The following is a 21,523-nucleotide window of genomic DNA, read 5'->3' as shown; positions in this document are numbered from 1 at the left end:
AGGAGGGAATAGGATCCTTCTTGGCCAAGCGGGAAATTCTTCGAATCAGTTTCTCCAAGTCCTTTGCAGAAAGATCACTGGAGAGTCTATTGGCGTCGTTTTCACCAGAATACGTCCAAAGGGGATTTTTGCGAGCCTGAAGAGGCTGCACTCTAATCCTAAGGAAGTAGGCAGTGATTTGAACACCAGACAGTTCTTTGCCTCGAGTATTTTGAAGCTGATGAATACGAGACATAAGTGCTTCTGTCGCCTTTTTCTCGTCTTCGGAAGCTTCAGCGTCCCAAGAGCGGCGGCGCTGAATTTTGGCACTTCCGTCGAAAGGGATTATGTTGTGTTCCACAGAGTTGGCACTTTCTTCGTGTATGTAGAGCCACCTTTTGCGCCACCCTTGGACAGAATCAGGAAATTTGACGTCGAAGTAATCAACGTCAGTTCGGACACAGATAACAATGCCGCCTATGTTATAGGTGGCGTTGTGGGAGCCATTGCGGCGGAGGCAGAAAATGCGTTTCCACAGAGCCCAGTTAGGAGGGATTCCAAGGAAGCATTCGCACAATGTGATAAAAATGGAAATGTGAAGGATGGAATTGGGGGTCAACTGGTGCAGTTGGATCCCGTAAACAAAAAGAAGGCCGCGGAGGAAATCGTGAATTGGGGCGGAAAGGCCGCGGATGAGGTGATCAACGAAACTAACCCGGTACTCCATTGGAGGGTTTGGGTAGCTTTCTTCGCTGGGAAAGCGGATGGCGTCCTCTTTCTTCATCAGGCCAAGCCTCTTCAGCGTGTTGACGTCTTGGTTGGAGATTTTAGATCTCTCCCACTCAAGATCTTCAGCGGCCATCTTGGACTGGAGGTCGTGGCGAGTGAGTCGCGTGCGCGGTGGCATCAACGGCACTGGAAAAAGCAATGTTCGTGAGTGCGGAAGATCAAAGAAAGTTGGGCGCAGGGGAAGTTTTTGCAAAGAGGAACAGATGTGCGGCGCAAGCGAAGGAGTGAACGGAGGTTGAAGAAAGGTTTATATAAGAATCAGGCGAAGCAATGCACCGTTGGATGAAGAAATCGTGTGGTGAAAAAAGATCTTCTAGATGAAAGGGTAAACAGGTATTTTTACTGAGATAAGCGTTACCGTACATGCGCCAGGAAAAGCGGAGGACGTGTGTCCCCCACTTGCACGACGTGTCAACGTGGTGGCAACAATGGACCCACAAGACAGAAAAATCCCGACTATTAACAGAGATGAAGTGAATTTGACTAAGGGAAGCGTGCCGACAAGAAAAATAAAAGAAGATTGGCGACAGGAGAAGTTACTTGAATACTTCGGGAGCCTTTGGTCAAATACAAGTTTTTGCCCAAATGCTCGGGGGCTACTTCAATAAAAGTAAAAATTCGAGTATGATAATATAGAAATTGTGGGAGCCTACAATCAAGCACAAGTCCTTGGTTGTAGCCTCGGGGGCTACTCCCATCGGGAGCGCTGTTCGCGCACCCGAGAGAAGAAAAAAAGATCATATCGGGAAATAATGACAATATAGCGACAAGGTGGACTAAAATGTTGAGCCTACAACCAAGCACAAGTTCTTGGCTGTAGCCTCGGGGGCTACTCCCATTGGGAACGCTGTTCGCGTGCCCGATGAAAATAAAAAAGGAAAAAAAAGATAGAAAAGCAAGAGAGTATATTTCGAGTTATAATTAACTCTACATATACTCCCATCGGGAGAACAATATAGGTCATATTTGACTCGATAAAATGTGCCATTCCAACAGCCGGAAAAGCACTCGACAATATATTCTCAGAACGCCAAAGTTGCGATCAATTTCTGAATGCCGCAAAATTGCGAAGGTAAGACCCCAGATCCGTTCTGCTGGGCGTGGCATCACCGAAGACTGCGCTCTGCTACTTTTATCCGTATCAACAGATACGAAGAAAAATCCTAACGGACGCATTAGGTACCCGATAAATTTGACTGGGACTCGACAGAATGGTAAGACCTTAAGCGGCACCTGTTGAAGTTTACACCAGTATCCCGAGATCATGTCCAGGGACGTGATCTTGAAGTAGGTTTTTGCGGATTGCCACTAGAGCAGTTAACTAGTACCTGATCCGTCAGATGAACTAGCCCCAACTACCATTATCCCTGTACAATATAGAATTTTATGTGAAGAAATATAAAAAGGTTAAAGCTCTCGAATAAAAATAAATAGTGGAGATTTTCCCTGACTCTACGATTCAAGCAAAATCTCGGGGGCTACTGACATAGGCATCCCAAATGGGCCTGCCGAAGATAGTACCCGGGGTTTACTGAAGGCCCACTACCCGAAGAATAAGAAGATTCGGGAGCCCAAGATATATTAAGGAAAGTTAGAGTTGTAATAGGAAGTGTTATTTGTAATCTGGCGGGATGAGTTAGAAACCGTCCCGGACTCTGTAACTTGTACAAAACGAAACCCTCGGCTCCACCTCCTATATAAAGGGGGAGTCGAGGGACGAAGAGATCATCGAATCATTGTTACAAACCCTAACTTTCATAATCGTCGAGTACTTTTCGGCTGAAACCTTCGAGATCTACTTGCCCTCTACTTCCAACTAAACCCTAGCCTATAATCCATAGGCATTGACAAGTTGATACCTTGTCAGTACCTCTATGCCGCCTGTACAAAGGTCTAAGGAGAAAGCTCGCATTGGATTTCTCGCTATTGATTATTCTCAACTTAGACATCCATACCGGGACAACATAGACAACAGATAATGGACTCCTCTTTTATGCATAAGCATGTAACAACAATTAATAATTTTCTCATTTGAGATTGAGGATATATGTCCAAAACTGAAACTTCCACCATGGATCATGGCTTTACTTAGCGGCCCAATGCTCTTCTCTAACAATATGCATGCTTAACCATAAGGTGGTAGATCGCTCTTACTTCAGACAAGACGAACATGCATAGCAACTCACATGAAATTCAACAAAGAATAGTTGATGGCGTCCCCAGTGAACATGGTTACCGCACAACAAGCAACTTAATAAGAGATAAAGTGCATAAGTACATATTCAATACCACAATAGTTTTTAAGCTATTTGTCCCATGAGCTATATATTGCAAAGCGAATGATGGAATTTTAAAGGTAGCACTCAAGAAATATACTTTGGAATGGCGGATAAATACCATGTAGTAGGTAGGTATGGTGGACACAAATGGCATAGTGGTTGGCTCAAGGATTTTGGATGCATGAGAAGTATTCCCTCTCGATACAAGGTTTAGGCTAGCAAGGCTTATATGAAACAAACACAAGGATGAACCGGTGCAGCAAAACTCACATAAAAGACATATTGTAAACATTATAAGACTCTACACCGTCTTCCTTGTTGTTCAAACTCAATACTAGAAATTATCTAGACCTTAGAGAAACCAAATATGCAAACCAAATTTTAGCATGCTCTATGTATTTCTTCATTAATGGGTGCAAAGCATATGATGCAAGAGCTTAAACATGAGCACAACAATTGCCAAGTATCACATTACCCAAGACATTTATAGCAATTACTACATGTATCATTTTCCAATTCCAACCATATAACAATTTAACGAAGAAGAAACTTTGCCATGAATACTATGAGTAGAAACTAGGGACATACTTGTCCATATGCTACAGCGGAGCGTGTCTCTCTCCCATAAAGTGAATGCTAGGATCCATTTTATTCAAACAAAACAAAAAACAAAAACAAACCGACGCTCCAAGCAAAGCACATAAGATGTGACGGAATAAAAATATAGTTTCAGGGGAGGAACCTGATAATGTTGTCGATGAAGAAGGGGATGCCTTGGGCATCCCCAAGCTTAGACGCTTGAGTCTTCTTAGAATATGCAGGGGTGAACCACCGGGGCATCCCCAAGCTTAGAGCTTTCACTCTCCTTGATCATGTTGCATCATACTCCTCTCTTGATCCTTGAAAACTTCCTCCACACCAAACTCGAAACAACTCATTAGAGGGTTAGTGCACAATAAAAATTAACATATTCAGAGGTGACACAATCATTCTTAACACTTCTGGACATTGCATAAAGCTACTGGACATTAATGGATCAAAAATATTCATCCAACATAGCAAAAGAGGCAATGCGAAATAAAAGGCAGAATCTGTCAAAACAGAACAGTTCGTGTTGACGAATTTTAAAATGGCACCAGACTTGCTCAAATGAAAATGCCCAAATTGAATGAAAGTTGCGTACATATCTGAGGATCACGCACGTAAATTGGCATATTTTTCTGAGCTACCTACAGAGAGGCAGGTCGGAATTCATGACAGCAAAGAAATCTGAAACTGCGCAGTAATCCAAATCTAGTATGAACTTTTCTATCAAAGACTTTACTTGGCACAACAAAACACAAAACTAAGATAAGGAGAGGTTGCTACAGTAGTAAACAACTTCCAAGACACAAAATAAAAAACAAAGTACTGTAGGTAAAATAACACATGGGTTATCTCCCAAGAAGTTCTTTCTTTATAGCCATTAAGATGGGCTCAGCAGTTTTAATGATGCACTCGCAAGAAATAGTATTTGAAGCAAAAGAGAGCATCAAGAGGCAAATTCAAAACAAATTTAAGCCTAACATGCTTCCTATGAAAAGGAATCTTGTACACAAATAAATTCATGAAAAGCAAAGTGACAAGATCAGGAAGATAAAACAAGTGTAGTTTCAAAAATTTCAGCACATAGAGAGGTGTTTTAGTAACATGAAAATTTCTACAACCATATTTTCCTCTCTCATAATAACTTTCAGTAGCATCATGAGCAAACTCAACAATATAACTATCACATAAAGCATTCTTATCATGAGTCTCATGCATAAAATTATTACTCTCCACATAGGCATAATCAATTTTATTAGTTGTAGTGGGAGCAAATTCAACAAAGTAGCTATCATTATTATTCTCATCATCAAATATAGGAGGCATATTGTAATCATAATCAAATTTATCCTCCATAACAGGCGGTACTAAAAGACCAATATCATTATCATAAATAGGAGGCAAAGTATCATCAAAGTAAATTTTCTCCTCAATGCTTGGGGGAATAAAAAGATCATGAAAACCAGCTTCCCCAAGCTTAGAACTTTCTATATTATTATCAACAATGGTGTTCAAAGCGTTCATACTAATATTACTACCAGCATGCAAATAAGATTCCATAGGTTTTTTAATTTTCGCATCAAACAATCCATGTTTTAAATCAGGAAATAGAAATAGAAGCTCATTCTTGTCCATTATGCCAAACTAGTGAAATAAAAACATGCATGATATTAAGTAAAGTAAAACAAGTAACTAATTTTTTTGTGTTTTTGATATAGCAAACAAGATAGCAAATAAAGTAAAACTAGCAACTAATTTTTTTGTATTTTGATTTAGTGCAGCAAACAAAGTAGTAAATAAAACTAAGCAAGACAAAAACAAAGTAAAGAGATTGAGAAGTGGAGACTCCCCTTGCAGCGTGTCTTGATCTCCCCGGCAACGGCGCCAGAAATTTGCTTGATGCGTGTGGTTGACACGTCCGTTGGGAACCCCAAGAGGAAGGTGTGATGCGCACAGCGGCAAGTTTCCCTCAGTAAGAAACCAAGGTTTAATCGGACCAGTAGGAGTCAAGAAGCACGTTGAAGGTTGATGGAGGCGGGATGTAGTGCGGCGCAACACCAGAGATTCCGGCGCCAACGTGGAACCTGCACAACACAACCAAAGTACTTTGCCCCAACGAAACAGTGAGGTTGTCAATCTCACCGGCTTGCTGTAACAAAGGATTAACCGTATTGTGTGGAAGATGATTGTTTGCAGAAAACAGTAGAACAAGTATTGCAGTAGATTGTATTTCAGTATAGAGAATTGGACCGGGGTCCACAGTTCACTAGAGGTGTCTCTCCCATAAGATAAACAGCATGTTGGGTGAACAAATTACAGTTGGGCAATTGACAAATAAAGAGGGCATGACCATGCACATACATATTATGATGAGTATAGTGAGATTTAATTGGGCATTACGACAAAGTACATAGACCGCCATCCAACTGCATCTATGCCTAAAAAGTCCACCTTCAGGTTATCATCCGAACCCCCTCCAGTATTAAGTTGCAAAGCAACAGACAATTGCATTAAGTATGGTGCGTAATGTAATCAACAACTACATCCTTAGACATAGCATCAATGTTTTATCCCTAGTGGCAACAGCACAACACAACCTTAGAACTTTCTGTCACTGTCCCAGGTATCAATGTAGGCATGAACCCACTATCGAGCATAAATACTCCCTCTTGGAGTTACAAGCATCTACTTGGCCAGAGCATCTACTAGTAACAGAGAGCATGCAAGATCATAAACAACACATAGACATAACTTTGATAATCAACATAACAAGTATTCTCTATTCATCGGATCCCAACAAACGCAACATATAGAATTACAGATAGATGATCTTGATCATGTTAGGCAGCTCACAAGATCCGACAATGAAGCACAATGGGGAGAAGACAACCATCTAGCTACTGCTATGGACCCATAGTCCAGGGGTAGACTACTCACACATCACTCCGGAGGCGACCATGGCGGTGTAGAGTCCTCCGGGAGATGAATCACCTCTCCGGCAGGGTGCCGGAGGCGATCTCCTGGATCCCCTGAGATGGGATCGGCGGCGGCGGCGTCTCAGTAAGGTTTTCCGTATCGTGGCTCTCGGTACTAGGGGTTTCGCAACGGAGGCTTTAAGTAGGCGGAAGGGCAGGTCAAGAGGCGGCACGAGGGCCCCACACCACAGGGCCGCGCGGCCAAGGGAGGGGGCCGCGCCGCCCTAGGGTGTGGCCACCTCGTGGCCCCACTTCGTCTCCTCTTCGGACTTCTGGAAGCTTCGTGGCAAAATAGGACCCTGGGCGTTGATTTCGTTCAATTCCAAGAATATTTCGTTACTAGGATTTCTGAAATCAAAAACAGCAGAAAACAGCAACTGGCACTTCGGCATCTTGTTAATAGGTTAGTTCCAGAAAATGCACGAATATGACATAAAGTGTGCATAAAACATGTAGATAACATCAATAATGTGGCATGGAACATAAGAAATTATCGATACGTCGGAGACGTATCACACTACTGCTGTCTTTGTTACACTGCTGTTGTTATTTCACTACTGCTACTGCTATAAAACTGTTACTAATAATAAACTTCTGCGAGCAAGTCTGTTTCCAGGTGCAACTGAATTGACAACTCCGCTGTTAAGGCTTTCAAGTATTCTTTATCTCCCCTTGTGTCGAATCAATAAATTGGGTTTTACTTCCCTCGAAGACTGTTGCGATCCCCTATACTTGTGGGTCATCAGTGGCTAGTGCTGCCCTTGCGGCGGCTCCTCCATTGCCGAGGGGCCCGACCACAGCTGCCATCACCGACGACGAAGAGGACGACAACATCGAGTTCCTCCTATATGGATCCAAGCAGCGGCTCTACTCACGTCGTTCAAGAGGCTCCCTGGGGATGCCGATCGCCATCAGGCTCTGGCAGCGGAGGCGCAAGATTGCAGCGCTGCGCTCACCATGAGGCAGGTGTACCTGTGCTCCGACCTAGACACGATCACGCGGAGGGGACCAAAGCACGCGCGGGTCGACTGGGAGAACCGCGAGCTGGAGGAGGCCATTACCGCGAGGGACGAAGCGGTGCCAACAACATCTAGGGACAGAGCCTGCTACGACGCCGACCTGCAAGTGGCGGAGACGCTGGCACGCATGCCGATGTAGGAGGTGACAGAGGCGGCTGCGAAGAGATTCCAGTGGGAGTCCTGTTTGGCCGAGGCTGTCGAATGCCGTCGGCGGCAGAACAAGGAGGTCGTTCGGCCACGGGCGCGATGCAAGGAGCTCATTGCCCAGATGCGTTCCGGAGACGGCGCCGACCACTCAGGCAACTGCGGCGGCTAATAGTAGGTTGCGCGACTGTGAGTAACCCCGGTTGTAGTAGGCCGCACGACGATAAGTAGGTAGGGCCGTCGTAGTTTTAGGTAAAATCGACTAACCATGTCTCTAAAGATCGTCCTTTTGACCAATCAATAATAATGAGGACTATTTTACTTACCAGAATCAACTGGTGCTGCCGGACAGCGGCATTGTTCTCCTCCTCCATGAACAGCTGCACCAACATCTCGTCGTCTTGTTCATCGCGGCAATCCGATGAACACCTTGCGGGAAGGGCAGTTGGGCGTTTGGGCGGCGGTGGCGATGACCTCTATTACGGTCGAAAGAGCGGTGGCCGGTCGAGGGAGTGGCGGCGGTGTTGATGGTCGTCGGTTTTTGGACTGGCGGGGTGGAAGGCAACCACGGGGGACGCGATGGCGATGATGGGTGGGAGTCGGCTAGGACGGGGGTGGGAGGAGGGGAAAACCGGCGTGTCTGTCAGATGTGCCCCGCGGGTGCTTTTCTACATGGACGAGGGTGCCAGCGCCCCCGATTCGCAACCTTTGCGAAGGGGCCGACACGGGGTTGCCGACGCTTCTATTGGGCTCGACACTACACCGACGCCTTATTAGACGTGCCTGTGTGAGGCCAAAAATAACATCGCCCCGAAATCACTATTGGGGTCGCTATGGGTCCATCGGTGGAGATGGTCTTATAAAGTAGAGTAAATTAAGGAACTGCCACAATTGGGGCGAAGTGGATGAGTCAGTACCACTCTTGGTATTTTTATCATGTCAGTACCCTTCCTGGGGCAACGAGCAATAGATTGCGCAAATCAGCAGGAGACATCGGATTAGCCCCAACGGCCCCACTGTCAGAGCCTACGTGGCAAATGGCCATGAGGCTGCTCCTTTTCGGTCAAAACCATGCCGTTCGGACCGGTCGGAACCAGTTCTCCCCAGTCTCTCTTCTCCCCTTTCTTTCCAGCTCGAGTTGGTGGCGATGGAGGAGCCTTCCAATCCCGACGGCGGCGGTGGAAGGAGCGGCCGAGAGGTGTCAAGCTAGGGAGGCGAGAGCGGTGTGGAAGATCTGGACGAGTTGTGGCCGGCGTGGCCATCGTCGGCGGCGGCGATGCTTGCTGCGATTTGGGTGGATAATCCAGCGACCTCAGAACGGTACACCTACGACCTCGGTGGTTTGGAATAAGGACCTCTATCTTATCTATTAGCACAGTTCTCTTCGGCACCTTGGAGATTTAGGGTTAGGGTTTGTTGAAACTTTGCATTTACTCTCTATTTCTATTTTGGATCCTGGAATGTGGGAGGTCAGAATCCATTTGGATGGGGTAGATAACCTGGAGAGGAAGATTGGGCGCGGTGACATAACTTACATGAATGTAGTTGCTATGATTGAGACCCAGGGCTATAGCATCAGTGTTTCTATCTATTGCAGACAGTCAGATGGCAGGGTTATATTAGTTGAGAACAATGCAATAATTTATGTGCTGCTACACATGTTTGAATCAACTGGAGTGTTAGATTTGAAGGTAAAGAGGAGATGTGATGTTGTTGCAAAGAAGCAATCCAATGCAGGTCAGAGTAGTGAAACCACTGAATTAGGTGTTGTTATTAAGTACACTCCTCAAGTAGTGTATGATTTAACTCCATCACTTGTTTTGTGTGTTGACATTGAGGGACAAGTTTTCACAAGTCAGTGCACTCAACAAAACACAAACATTAAGAAGGGAAAACAAACTGCAGTCAATGATTAGGATGATGATGATGGTGATGGCTATATTCTTTGATATGGGAGAGGCAGATTTTACAGCAATGGAAGAAATTAGAAGGAAAGAAGATGAAGACATAGCTGAAAAGATTGAGAAGATGAGAAGGAAGAGAGAGAGGACTCCATGCTCCATTGTGAAGGTGACACCGATATAGAAGATTTATATCTAGACATACTTTAGTTTTAGGTACATCCGTACTAGTGAAGTAATATCAACTAGAAAATGTACTAGTAGCGTGCTAAAACATACTTAAGTGGATTCGGTACATGTGGTGGTACTTTAATCTTCGTGGCATATCCCGGGCCCACCACATCCTTAGGACGAATTTGTGAAAAGAAAATAGTGGGCATGTCTAGCCCGCCACGGCTCATTGTAGTCTGAGGGCATCTTCAGTGGTTCGATGTATTTGGAACACAATTTATATTCGTTCGGGTATGGACACGAAAATTGGTTATATGTCCATGTGTTTGTTCTTTTCTCAGTGGTAGAGACGTATTTTTTGATGCATTAATTAGGGGAGAGAAAAAATGTCTTTTATGTGGCTAGGAGTGGCCAGCATATGGACCAAAATGGACGCGAATGCTTCAAATTTGGAACAGATTGTGTCTAAACGAATGCTGCGATCATTTTGCGTCATGTCGTTGGACCACATTTTTTATCCGTGCATATGTAAACGGACGCGTTGGAGATGCCCTCAATGCAACCTCTCTTGGTGGAGAGCGGTTGTAGGCGCAACCCGTTCAGCCGGTGCTCGTCGGTGGTCGGCTCCACTTTGGTGAAGAGATGTCCCGGAGGGGAAAGCATGGAGAGGAAGGGACGCTCAAAGAGAAGGGGACGGGTGGCTAGCGGACGGCACGGAGGCGCGCGTGACAGGCATGAGCGACGCAAGGCAGTAGCAATATCGAGGCCCCACGCAGTGAAGTCTATCCCGGGTCAAGGCAGTAGCGACGCGATTCCGTCAAAGAGGGGGAAGGGGACGCCCTATAGGGAAAATTTAACAGTTTTAACAGTGTTTAAAGAGAGCATGTAGCCATGGTATAATGAAAATTTAATTCGCGATAGCATAATTTGTACTAGGAAAAATAAAATTGCTAGAAAAAACAATATTCATATGTGGACAAACAAATCTGATAATTTTTTGACGAACATTTCTCGTGCTGTGGATACAAACTTGGCTACTCTACAAGGCTTAGCACTAGCTGTATTTTTTGCGAAACATAATATAGATCGCTCACAAATAAGTTCTAAAGACTGATCCGACAGATGGACAAAGTCACCATAGACCTAGATATCGACGGAAACGTCACCTCTAACTGTAAGAATATTTCCTTTTTATGAAACATAAAGCGCAAAACTTGGATCAAACCAGATATATCGAAATTCGACAATCTTTGCTTCACGGTTGGTCTCCACATTTCCCTTTTGAGTTTTAAAGCAGTTAAACCTGCCGCCCGATTAAATTGATTAGAGTGTTTAATTATAGAAATCTTCGCGGAGGCAAAGAAGGTACTAACCAAAACAAAAACCCTATGATGGTCTCCACATTAAGTAATCGCTTGAGGGATGACAAAAACAGGCGTAACAGCAAGTTTTCCCATGTGACTGTAGGGAGTGAATATTCTTCTCTACATCGAACAACAGCTAGTGCATGCGTAGGTATCACCGTATGTGGTAACATGTATATAGATTGTAAATTAGATGTATATAATTGGATGTTCATGTGTCATCTTATATGATTAAAAGAAAATTTACTTATGACAAACTAAAAAGAAGTCAAATGTCAAATATTCACTAATGAAAAATAGAACTGAAGAATAGAGAAGGCACAGTGCACTCCAGCCTGTTTAGGGCTTTTGTCTCAGCTGTCCGTATAAAAGGATGTTTGCCATCTCACTTCTTTCATTGTTCCCCACCCACGATGGGCTCTGTACACTCCAAGCTTGGTCCTGGTGCCAAGCCGGTGCCGCCGCCATGGCCTGCGGCGGCCATGGCCGACCTCGTGCGGCTGCTGTTGCTGATCTTCGAAATGCAAGCAGCCATGAAGAATCGAAGAGCCAAGCCAGCCGCAAGAAGGGAGATGAAGGTCTCGAAGAATCCGCCTGCTTCCGCGGGCTCACAGGTGCGTTTGAGCAGCTCAGTAGCTGCGTCGCCGTCGCCGTTGCGTTGCGTTTTTTATTTTTTTGCTTGAGGCTGCCTTCTGACTCGATTATTGTGTGCAGGGAGGCAGGGCAGCCGCAAGACAGGACCAGGCTCTATCTTCCTTGAGCGACAGTCTGGCTACTGCCCCAACATCGCAGCAGCGGGGAGGCAGCGGAGCCGCGAAACGGGGACGGCGGAGCAGGCGGGGACGGGGGCGGCGAACGAGGCGGGGCAAGCGCCGAAGGGAAAAAAGGCGTAGGAGGCGGCAAAGGACACGGCTTGCACGCCCAAGCAAGAAGTGCAGGTTGCGGTTCAAGAAACTCTCGGGGACTGAGACCCCGCCGGCGGCAACGGCAGTGGTAGCGGCTTGTGCGCAGGTGGGTATTTGTAATAGCCTCCCGAGGCGGCGGCCGTGGTCAAGAAAGGCCGTTCCTTGCACATTATGCAGATTTTTTTTTGTATTAGATCTAGTACTTCTCTACTTGTTTTCTGCATGTGTTTTTCTTGATAAAGAATCTTCACTTCACAAAAAATATGTTGAACAGATCTGAATGGATCTCCTTCTGCAATGTCTGTGCATATCATCTGCATCCGTTCGTCTTTTGCTGCGGATAGCATTTGTGCTGGTATTTTGCTGGGGCATTTTAGGCTCGTTAAGTCTAGCTTGGTGTTTCTAATTATGTCATGCAAGACAAATTTCGGCTTTCCCTTCTCATAGTTTGCAGATCGTGTCGCGAGATCTGGCTTTCAAAATTGTCATTTCCAGCAGATTTGGCATCGAGTGCTGCTAGTTTTTACATGGACGCTAAGCATCTCCGCCGTAGCGATAAGTACACAGACCGTGGCGATGGACCAGATAACAGTTAGCATGAGAACGTGACCGAGGATGAAAAAACCTCCCGATCCGAAAATCTCGAAGAGCCGATCTTGCTTCCTCTCCCTGCAAGATGGCGGCGGCGGCGGCGCTGGCCCTCTGCTGCAGGTTCTCCAAACGATCGGACGGAGCCGCCTCCCTCACGTCGTCCATCCATCAAGGAGAAGATGGCTCCTCCAGTCCTCCCTGCGCAGATGATCTACTGGTGAACACGCCATGCTGGATCCCCCGCGTGCGTGAGTGATGGAGAATACTCCACGCGCAAACGACCGGCCGGCCTGCATTGCGCCACGATGGGAGGACCCGGGAATCGTCGCCGTGCCCTCGTCGGACGATATGCTAGCGATGGCCTCGCCGGCTACGGCAAGAAGGCCAAGGGCGCGGGGGGCGGCCATTCGCGGCGGCGGCGGCGCTGTCCGCAAGGTGGGAGCCATGGCCCGGACTGGAGCCACAAGGGTTGGCCTCGCCGGTGGCGGCAAGAAGGCTGAGTTCGGCGGCGGGGCTGTCCACAACAGTGTGGCCGGGACTGGAGGTACATGTGTTAGTCACACGGCCCCTCTGCGGCGGTCCATCTTCGAGCAGTTCTCGGGCAAGGCCGTGGCGGCGACGCCTGCCTACAGGGCAAGGCCATGGAGCATGAACAAAAGGTACTCTTCGACGCCGGCATTATGGAAGCTGGCGACGTCGAGGAAGCCGAGGGCGACAAGGACTACCGCGCGCTGCTCCTAAGTCGGTCGTGGACAGATTTTTTTTATTCCGGGTCACGAGCAGCGGCACGCGATGCACATAGCTTCGGGGCAGCGGCTCCGTCGTTATGCTGGACGCGCCAATTTAACTAACGCCGGTGTGGAGTGGCAGCGGCCAGCTCCGCGCCTGAGACATCGGTGACTATGCTGGTCTTTTCGTTTTACCTTACATCCACTGGTGTCTGACATTCAGGCCCACTACTGTGAAGATATAATAGGTGTGCCTGTTGTGATGATAGAACGGAAAGGTAATGTTACAGCAAAGGATCGATGACCCTGCTAATTTAAATCTTCCAGTTGATCCTGGGGTAACAGTTGCTGCTTGCCAAACCAACGAATTTCCTGCTTTCTTCATAGGCACCAGTGGATGTAAGGTAGAACAATTTTGTTTCTGTCAAATCATTATACATGAGCATTTTCTTTGTTTATAAGACATTAGCTTCGAGGGCTTGCTGATGAGGCCACTATAGTTCTGAAATCGACTGGTGTTCAGCTTTTAGTTTGTTCAGTTACTTTCCATAGTGGCATCTTGGTGAAAAAAATATTTTGCCACTCCAAACGATAGTTGCAGGTTTTTTTATTTCTATTGAAAGATCTTTTTTTATTGAACTTATATATCATATGACGGGCCTACCCCAACTTGCTTGGCAAAAAGGCTTTGATGTTGATGTTGTTATATATCATATGACGGGATAGCTTTCATCTATGTTTTGAGAAAGGATAGGTTTCATCTTATGAGTTCTTGACTAGTTGATATGTGGGGTCAGCTCTAAATTTCTGCATCGAAAACCAGATGTCATGAAAGATGTAAGACTATCTCTTCATTATGCATTGCCCATCATGCCAACAAGTTCGGTCATTTTCAAAAAGCAACTTTCGTAAACTGCAGTACATATACTTCATGGCATGGAAACAGTTAGGTTGGAACAGACATTATAAGTAAATATCTTGCAGTTTCAGCCACAATTTTAGATTACAAAGTAGATGCTCTTAACTTCACAATATTGATGGTACATCTGCTAAGTGTTTTCTGTATGCTTAATGTAGACGCCATGCCGCGTTGATTCTCTAGAAGAGTGCGCCAAGATAATAGGTAAGTGTTAATGTTGCATTTGCCATTTTCTTCATTTGTATTCGTTATTGAATTCTTTTTGAGACATTATTCATCTCATTCGAAATGTTGGTACATGAGCAGAATCACCAGAAGTCACCTATTCTCATCGAAGTGTTTTAAAACTTCTGATTAAGGATTCTATAGCCCGATGTGAACTAGTAGAAGTAAAATTCAAAAGTAATGTCCTACTACACTTAATATAGCTCAACATGGCATAAGCTCTAAAACCTAAAACAAAAACCACATAAAAAATTAATTGAAATCGGGCTACTCTATAGAACCTGATCTCATCCTATGGGTCACTAAGGGTCCCTACATATTTTATTTTGTGATGTTCCCTGGACATATTTGAATTGAACACTGCTTATTTGAGTCTATTGTGATTCAGATGCAACAAAGAATATGCATCTAGGATCTGGGATTCTCATTGCTGTCCCAATTCCCAAGCAGCATCCCAAGCAGGTCAGATATTGTTAAATTCATCTTTTCATCTGCTGCAATTAACTTTCTGCTTTAATATTGTTGAGAAACTGTTCACTGATTTTTTCTTGTTTTTGTATCAGCTATCAATTGATGTTAGACCCATTACTCTGACAAGGAAGGCGTCTGCTTGGCAAAATGATAAAGGAAAGCAGATTTCTGATGATGAACAATGTTTGAAGCAAGCAGCTAAATTTTCAGATGACATGGAATACCAGGTGCTTCACACTTCCTCTTATCTGTTTGTCCTTGTGCTATGGCATTCCACTTCCCAATTTTGTAATCTTGTCTGCATGTTCTTAGGTTCGATTAGGAATTTTGGAGGCTGGTGCTTTCGGTGTCACGCAGACCAGGAACAGGGAATTCATCTGGGCTGCTGCACCTGGGGAGACTCTTCTTAACTGGCCTGAAACAATGCACATCTTCCCTAGACCTGATCTGAAAATCACTCTACCAGACAGTAGGTTCTATGCAGCAGCTAAGAGCACCAGTCGATTCTGCTCAGTAACTGTCAAAGATAAAATTGGAGATCTGCCACTGGTGGACAACGGTGCCAGCAAACCAACAATCCAGGTATATATCACATTATCCCTCCTCTACTTTCTTCTGTTGATTTTCTTGATCTCTATTAGGCAATCAGCTCAATATACTTTATTCTGTGCCCCAGTATGGAAGTGATCCTGTCTCTTGGTTCCAGAAGAAGATTAAAGGCGACACACCTTTGTTGAGTGACCACATATCCAAAGAGATGAACAAACTGAATCTCATCAAGTGCAATCACATCCCAAAGCGCCCAGGCTGTGACTGTCATGACCTGTTAGATGAGAAGGTATCGTTCTGCCATTTCGTTCACCTCATGCCATTTCTTTTATTCTGGTTTTGGCCTTCTTGGTAACCATGTGATATAGCTAATGTTGATCATGTAAATACAGGTGAAGCTATCCTCAGGGCAGCTGGTGGAGTTGATACCTTGGTGCCTGCCCTATTGGAGGCTAGATTGGGAGAGCAACTTCCCCACATCTGTGACTGATCCCCAGCCAATGGGCAAGGTCGACATGTGCTTCAACTCTGATCAGGAGAGAATCATCAGTGTTCGTGAATGTGCCCAATCTCAGGTAAATTACCCTTGGCTCATAGCCATATCAATATAAACAAAGTTCTATTTTTCCCTAGAAAAAAAACTGCTGCATAGACGACTACAGTATATACATCCAGTATTGCCTTGACAATGACACTTGGCTAAAATGTAGTAATCCATATTCTAGTTAATCAGAATCAGATACTCAATATTCTATAATAAAAAATGAGGAATCTCAGCCCTTCCTTTGAGCATTAGCAAATTACATCATTTATGTACTGCAGATAGCTTACTGATCTTGTCTTGTTTGTGAATCAGCTACTGACTGATGTTGAACTCATTGCTCGGACAAGGAAGGCTCATGCTTCGCAAAAGAACAAAGGGAAGCAGATTTGTGATGATGAGAAGGTGCCATTCTGCCATTTCTTTTTATGATGTTTTTTTACCTTTCTGGTAACCATGTTATGTAGCTAATGTTCATGATGTGATGCAGGTGAAACTATCCACGTGGCAGCTGGTGGAGTTGATCCCTTGGTGCTTGCCCAACACAGCTACAAGGCACAATCAGAGGGAAGGCCTGTACGGCAGCCTGGATTGGGAGGGCAACTTCCCCACATCAGTGACTGATCGTCAGCCAATGGGCAAGGTTGGCAGGTGCTTCAACCGTGATCAGGACAGGATCATCACTGTTCGCGAATGTGCCCAATCTCAGGTAAATTATCGTTTGCACATAGCCTTGTCAACATAAACAAATGCATTTTCCCCAAGCAATACAAGCTGCTGCATACACTAAAGTGTACAGAAAGTAGTCTTATTCAGAATTGTTTTGCAGGAGGAAGGTGTACATATTGCTGCAATGCAGAATATTGAGCAACTTTGTAGATCTAAAAAGGCCATTAAGGTACCATCATACCGGCCACCACTGTTATGTTTAAACGTTCACTTTACAGTAACTAACATCTTTGCATTCATGATTTCAGCTGGACATTAAATTTCCTCATGGTTTGGTAGAAGTTGATGCTTTAGAAGATGACAATCTGCAATCAGTTCTCTGCAAGTTAGAAGGTCCAATTTGCCGGGATGCATATTACACTTGTGAAAACAAAATAGTCTGCCAAGACAAAAAGTTATCTGAAACAAATGTATGCAATGGATCTAAGCTAGTTGCTCATCCTCGACTGAGGGGAGGAAGTGGTGGGGAAGGAAGTTCCAGACCCACCAGACTCACCAAGACATCCTTTGCAAAGTATATGGAAAAGCAGAATAAGAAGGAGTTTTTCGAAGCTGTAGAGATTCCAGAGCCATTGCATGTGAAAGATCAGGACTCGTTTGTTGTTATGTTAGGTAAAGATGGTAGAAAAACTCTGTGTCTGATTTTGGAGTGTCTTGAGAGGAGGTGGAGGAGAAAAAAGTGCTTGAAGGGTTTGTTCAAAGCGGAAGATATATTGTTCTATGAAGAATATGGCATTATGGAGATAGAATGCAAGGAATATGATATTGATGATGCTGGTTTTGTATCGGACGCTTCAGCATTTCAGAGGATTGTCTTGCAGGAGCACTTCAAGTATGAGCACAAGATACACGGGAAGATTTTCCCTATGTATGTGGAAGGGCTGTCAAAGGAGCTGTTGAGTAATGCTAGAGAGCCTGGGTATTGTTCTGATGAAGATAAGCGATCATTGATACATAATAACGCTGCCACAATGTGTTTTGAGAGAAGAATTCAAATATACACTGCTGTCTTTAGATACTTGAGGACACTGCGAGGTAAAAACAAAACAAACTTTTGTGAGGCCATTGATCCTGGTTCAACTAAAGAGCATGTTCTAAAGATTATTGGCTGGATTGGACTTTTTGAGTCTACTTCAACAGTACTTTGGGGAAGATATAGCTTCAACAAGGATAGGTACAAAAGAACGTACTTGTCTCTAATGGAATTTTCCCGCTGTGTGTTTGAACATGGCCCAACAGTAAATGTATGTTCAAACTTTTCAACCTGTTCTCCCTCCCCTCCACCCTCATATTTCCACATTACTCTTGTTTTTAGCACACACATATTTCCATATTACTGTCCATATACTCATTGTTCAACTTGTTCTTGTGCAGGTCAGTGAAAAACAGTGTGAGGCTGCATTGTATTTGCTAAACAGAGACCTGTTTCAGCACTTTCACAGGATTATACTCACAGTATATAAGGAAATTCCGGTTGTTCCAACTGTACCTCTACCTCAAGTACCTCAGGCTGCTTCTACTTCTTATGTACCGCCTGGGCTTCGAAGTTCTCGGCTAGCTGCTGACTATGTCCCAACCTACCCAACCTCAAATCATTTCAACGTCAAACGAATATACTCCAACATAAAGCTTTGCAATGCTTCAAAGGTTTTTGTTAACCCTCAATTGCATGAAAATGGTGGGAAAGGGAGTTCAATACCCACCAAAGTCTCCTTTGAAAACTATATGGCAGCGCAGCAGCAGGAGTTTTTTGAAGTTGTTGAGATCCCTGACTCCTTGCGTGTGGAATTGCAGGACTCATTTTTGGTAATGCTAGGTGAAGATGGTAGAACAGCACTCCGGTTGATGTTAGAGTGTCTCGAGAGGAGATGGAACAGAAAGAAATGCTTGAGAGGCTTGTTCAGAACTGAGGATATATGGTACTATCAGGAATATGGCATCATTGAGATAGAGTGCGATGAATTTGATATTGATGATGCTGGATTCACATCAGATGCTTCGGTATTCGAAGAGATTGTGTTGCAGACTAACTTCAAATATCGCCACAACACAAAGGGCACAGTATACCCTATGCATGTTGAAGGACTCTCTGAACTTCTGTGTAATGCTACACAACAGCGTGGGTATTACAGTGATGAAGATAAGAGATCACTGATCTACAACAATGCAGCTATTATGCCCTTTGAACAGCGAATTCAAATATATACTGCTGTAATTCGATATTGGAAAATGTTGAAAGGTGACAACAAATTGAACTTCTGTCAGGCCATGGATCCATGTACAAGCACAGGGAGGGTTTTAAAGATTGTTGGCTGGATTGGACAATTTGCAACGGGGGCAGACATATTTTGGGCCAGATATAACTTCGACCTGAAGAAGAGATACAAGCGAACGTACTTGTCTCTATTGGACTTCTCCCGTTGCGTGTTTGAGCATGGCCCAACAGATAAAGTATGTCCACACCCCCCCCCCCCCCCCCCCCACAGACACACACACCCACACCCACCCACCGACACACACACACTACTGTCAATATTACTCATTAATCATCTTCTACTTGTGCAGGTGACCGAAAAACAGTGTGAAGCCGCACTATATCTGCTAAACAACAAGCTGTTTCAGCATGTTCACAGGATTATACTCACAGTGTATGAAGAAATCCCGAACGTGCCACATTTACCCCAACCTCAAATGCGTCAGCCAGCTTCTGCCACCACTGCTACTGCTGCTTATGTGCCACCTCATCTTCGAGGTGAAGTCCCTGAGGAAGCTGCTACTTCTGTAGCACCTACTCGTCGGCTAGCAGCTTCCTATGTCCCAACAGTAAGAATTGTCAACCATTTCAGAGTGAAACGAGTTTACTCCAAGATCTGAGCTGGAGTTGTATCTTCTAAGTCATGGTCCTCATCTTAGAGACTTGTTTTTAAGATGTTTAAGCGTCGCTAGTGTTGCTTCAGTGTTGGTCCTGTAGGCCTAATGAAGCTGCTTGTCTTATTTCAGACTTATTGTAAGATATTTAAGCTTCGGCGATATTGGTTCCCTGAACCTTGTGATTCAGTGTTGGTCGTGTACGCTTAATGAACCTGCACGTCTTCTCTTATACTTGTTTTTAGATGTTTAAGCTTCTCTGCTATTAGCTCAATTAACTAGTTACTTTGCTAACATTTCAAAGTGTCATTATTGAGGAGCTGGCTCCTCTAACCTAGCTCTTGCATGTCAGGAGCCTAACTTAGTCAATATCTACCACACAAAACCCATCCAGTGGTTTTCCAACTGCCTTATACTATTTGCTGCAGCTACCTAGTTTTGGAGGCAATAGGCGACGCATCTTGTCAGTTGCTGCCAAAATCGGACATCACTTTCTCTTTCCCCTTGCGTCTCATAATATGGAGCTTCCAGATTTAAAAAATAAGGTCCAAAAAGAAGTTGCAGATTAAAGCCAGACATACATACTAGAGCAGTGCAGAGCAAATCCGATCTGTGAAGCAAATCGATTGGGCGGCAATTTTGCGTCAGGTATGAGGGGCATTGGCAAGCGAAGCTGCGCATCATGCTGTGCTTTGGCAAGCAAGCAGGGGCTTAGCATCGAAGTTGTTGTCACTAACACCTAAATTGTCATCTGGAACAGGCAGAAAAAACCAATTTAAGACAAAAAAAAGTCATCCAGCAGAGAAAAATTTACAGGAAGAAGCCTTCTATGGATATAATCACATTACACAGCTCACCCAGTATATATCCTAATCAAGTAACCTGAAGCTATTTCGTTGAACTTTTGTAGACTTGTCGCAGACTTTGCTTTGTTTTACATTTGTAGACTTGTTGCAGACTTTGCAAGCAACAATACAACAATTTTAATTTTCCAAATTTATTAGATTTCTTAGCTTCTTTAGTTCACCAGATCTTGAACATTGAGAATACAATCTTCAGACTTGTCTTTCTGTTGAATGATAACCGAACAGCTGCAGAAAGTGGTAGAAAGCAGAGGAGAACCACTGGATTGGTTTTGTGTGGTAGATTGACTAAGTTAGGCTCCTGGCATTTAAAGAGGCAAGTTATAGGAGCCGGCTCCCATTATTGAATAACAGACAGAATGCATCTCAATGTTCAGGATTTGGTTCCTCTTATTTTTGTGAATGTAGTGCCACGTGCTGAATAACAATCTTTAATTTCAAGTGATTGCAATACAGGGATTGCTAAAGATAGAAAAAATAAGTGTTAAAATAAGAGTTTTCGTTCCTTTTATATAAACACAAATTCAAAATTCCCTGCAGCCCCAAATAGGATTACTTTTTTAGGGAAACTTTGTACAATTACAGGGAAATTCAAAAATCAGCTAAGAGAAGAGATGTTTCATTCAATTGGAGACGGTGTAAAGATGACTTTTTGTTCTCTTTGCATTCAGTACGGAACACCAACAACCCTGTGCACTCGATCAATAATCCCAGGTTTTAGTCGTTTTGAATGTTTCGGTATTCACAATCCTTCTCAGGCCAAGTTGCGGAATTCACTATAAATTCAACAACAAATCAACTACGTAGATGATTTTATCGATAAAGGGTGTTTTATTACTTAAAAGGTTTTAGCATTATACTCGTCCTCTGAATAACTGAAATGCACACGGCTGCACAAACATCTGACGTCCAACGATACAAAAGGTAA

The 21,523-nt window shown here is 44.3% G+C and overlaps 1 protein-coding gene across 3 annotated transcripts; it reads left to right on the top strand.

The window, feature by feature from the left end:
• The first annotated feature begins 11,608 nt into the window (after positions 1-11,608).
• On the top strand, positions 11,609-19,964 carry LOC127291846 (uncharacterized). 3 transcript variants are annotated; one of them, XM_051321168.1, is made up of 14 exons: positions 11,609-11,820; positions 11,921-12,217; positions 14,508-14,553; positions 14,963-15,036; positions 15,138-15,272; positions 15,358-15,627; positions 15,755-15,883; positions 15,987-16,169; positions 16,451-16,540; positions 16,626-16,844; positions 16,965-17,033; positions 17,113-18,108; positions 18,239-19,315; positions 19,430-19,964. In XM_051321168.1, the coding sequence occupies exons 1-14, from the start codon at positions 11,620-11,622 to the stop codon at positions 19,736-19,738; spliced, it is 4,095 nt and encodes a 1,364-aa protein (XP_051177128.1). In that variant the 5' UTR covers positions 11,609-11,619; the 3' UTR covers positions 19,739-19,964. The 3 variants fall into 3 exon arrangements, with proteins under 3 accessions (XP_051177128.1, XP_051177127.1, XP_051177126.1); XM_051321167.1 differs by having other exon boundaries at positions 15,752-15,883; XM_051321166.1 differs by having other exon boundaries at positions 15,722-15,883.
• The last annotated feature ends 1,559 nt before the right edge of the window (positions 19,965-21,523 follow it).

The sequence above is a fragment of the Lolium perenne genome, chromosome 4, assembly GCF_019359855.2.
Source record: "Lolium perenne isolate Kyuss_39 chromosome 4, Kyuss_2.0, whole genome shotgun sequence".
In the NCBI taxonomy this organism is placed as follows: Eukaryota; Viridiplantae; Streptophyta; class Magnoliopsida; order Poales; family Poaceae; genus Lolium; species Lolium perenne.
Note: the sequence above shows the minus strand (reverse complement) of the source record. Positions and strands in the feature narration are given on the sequence as shown.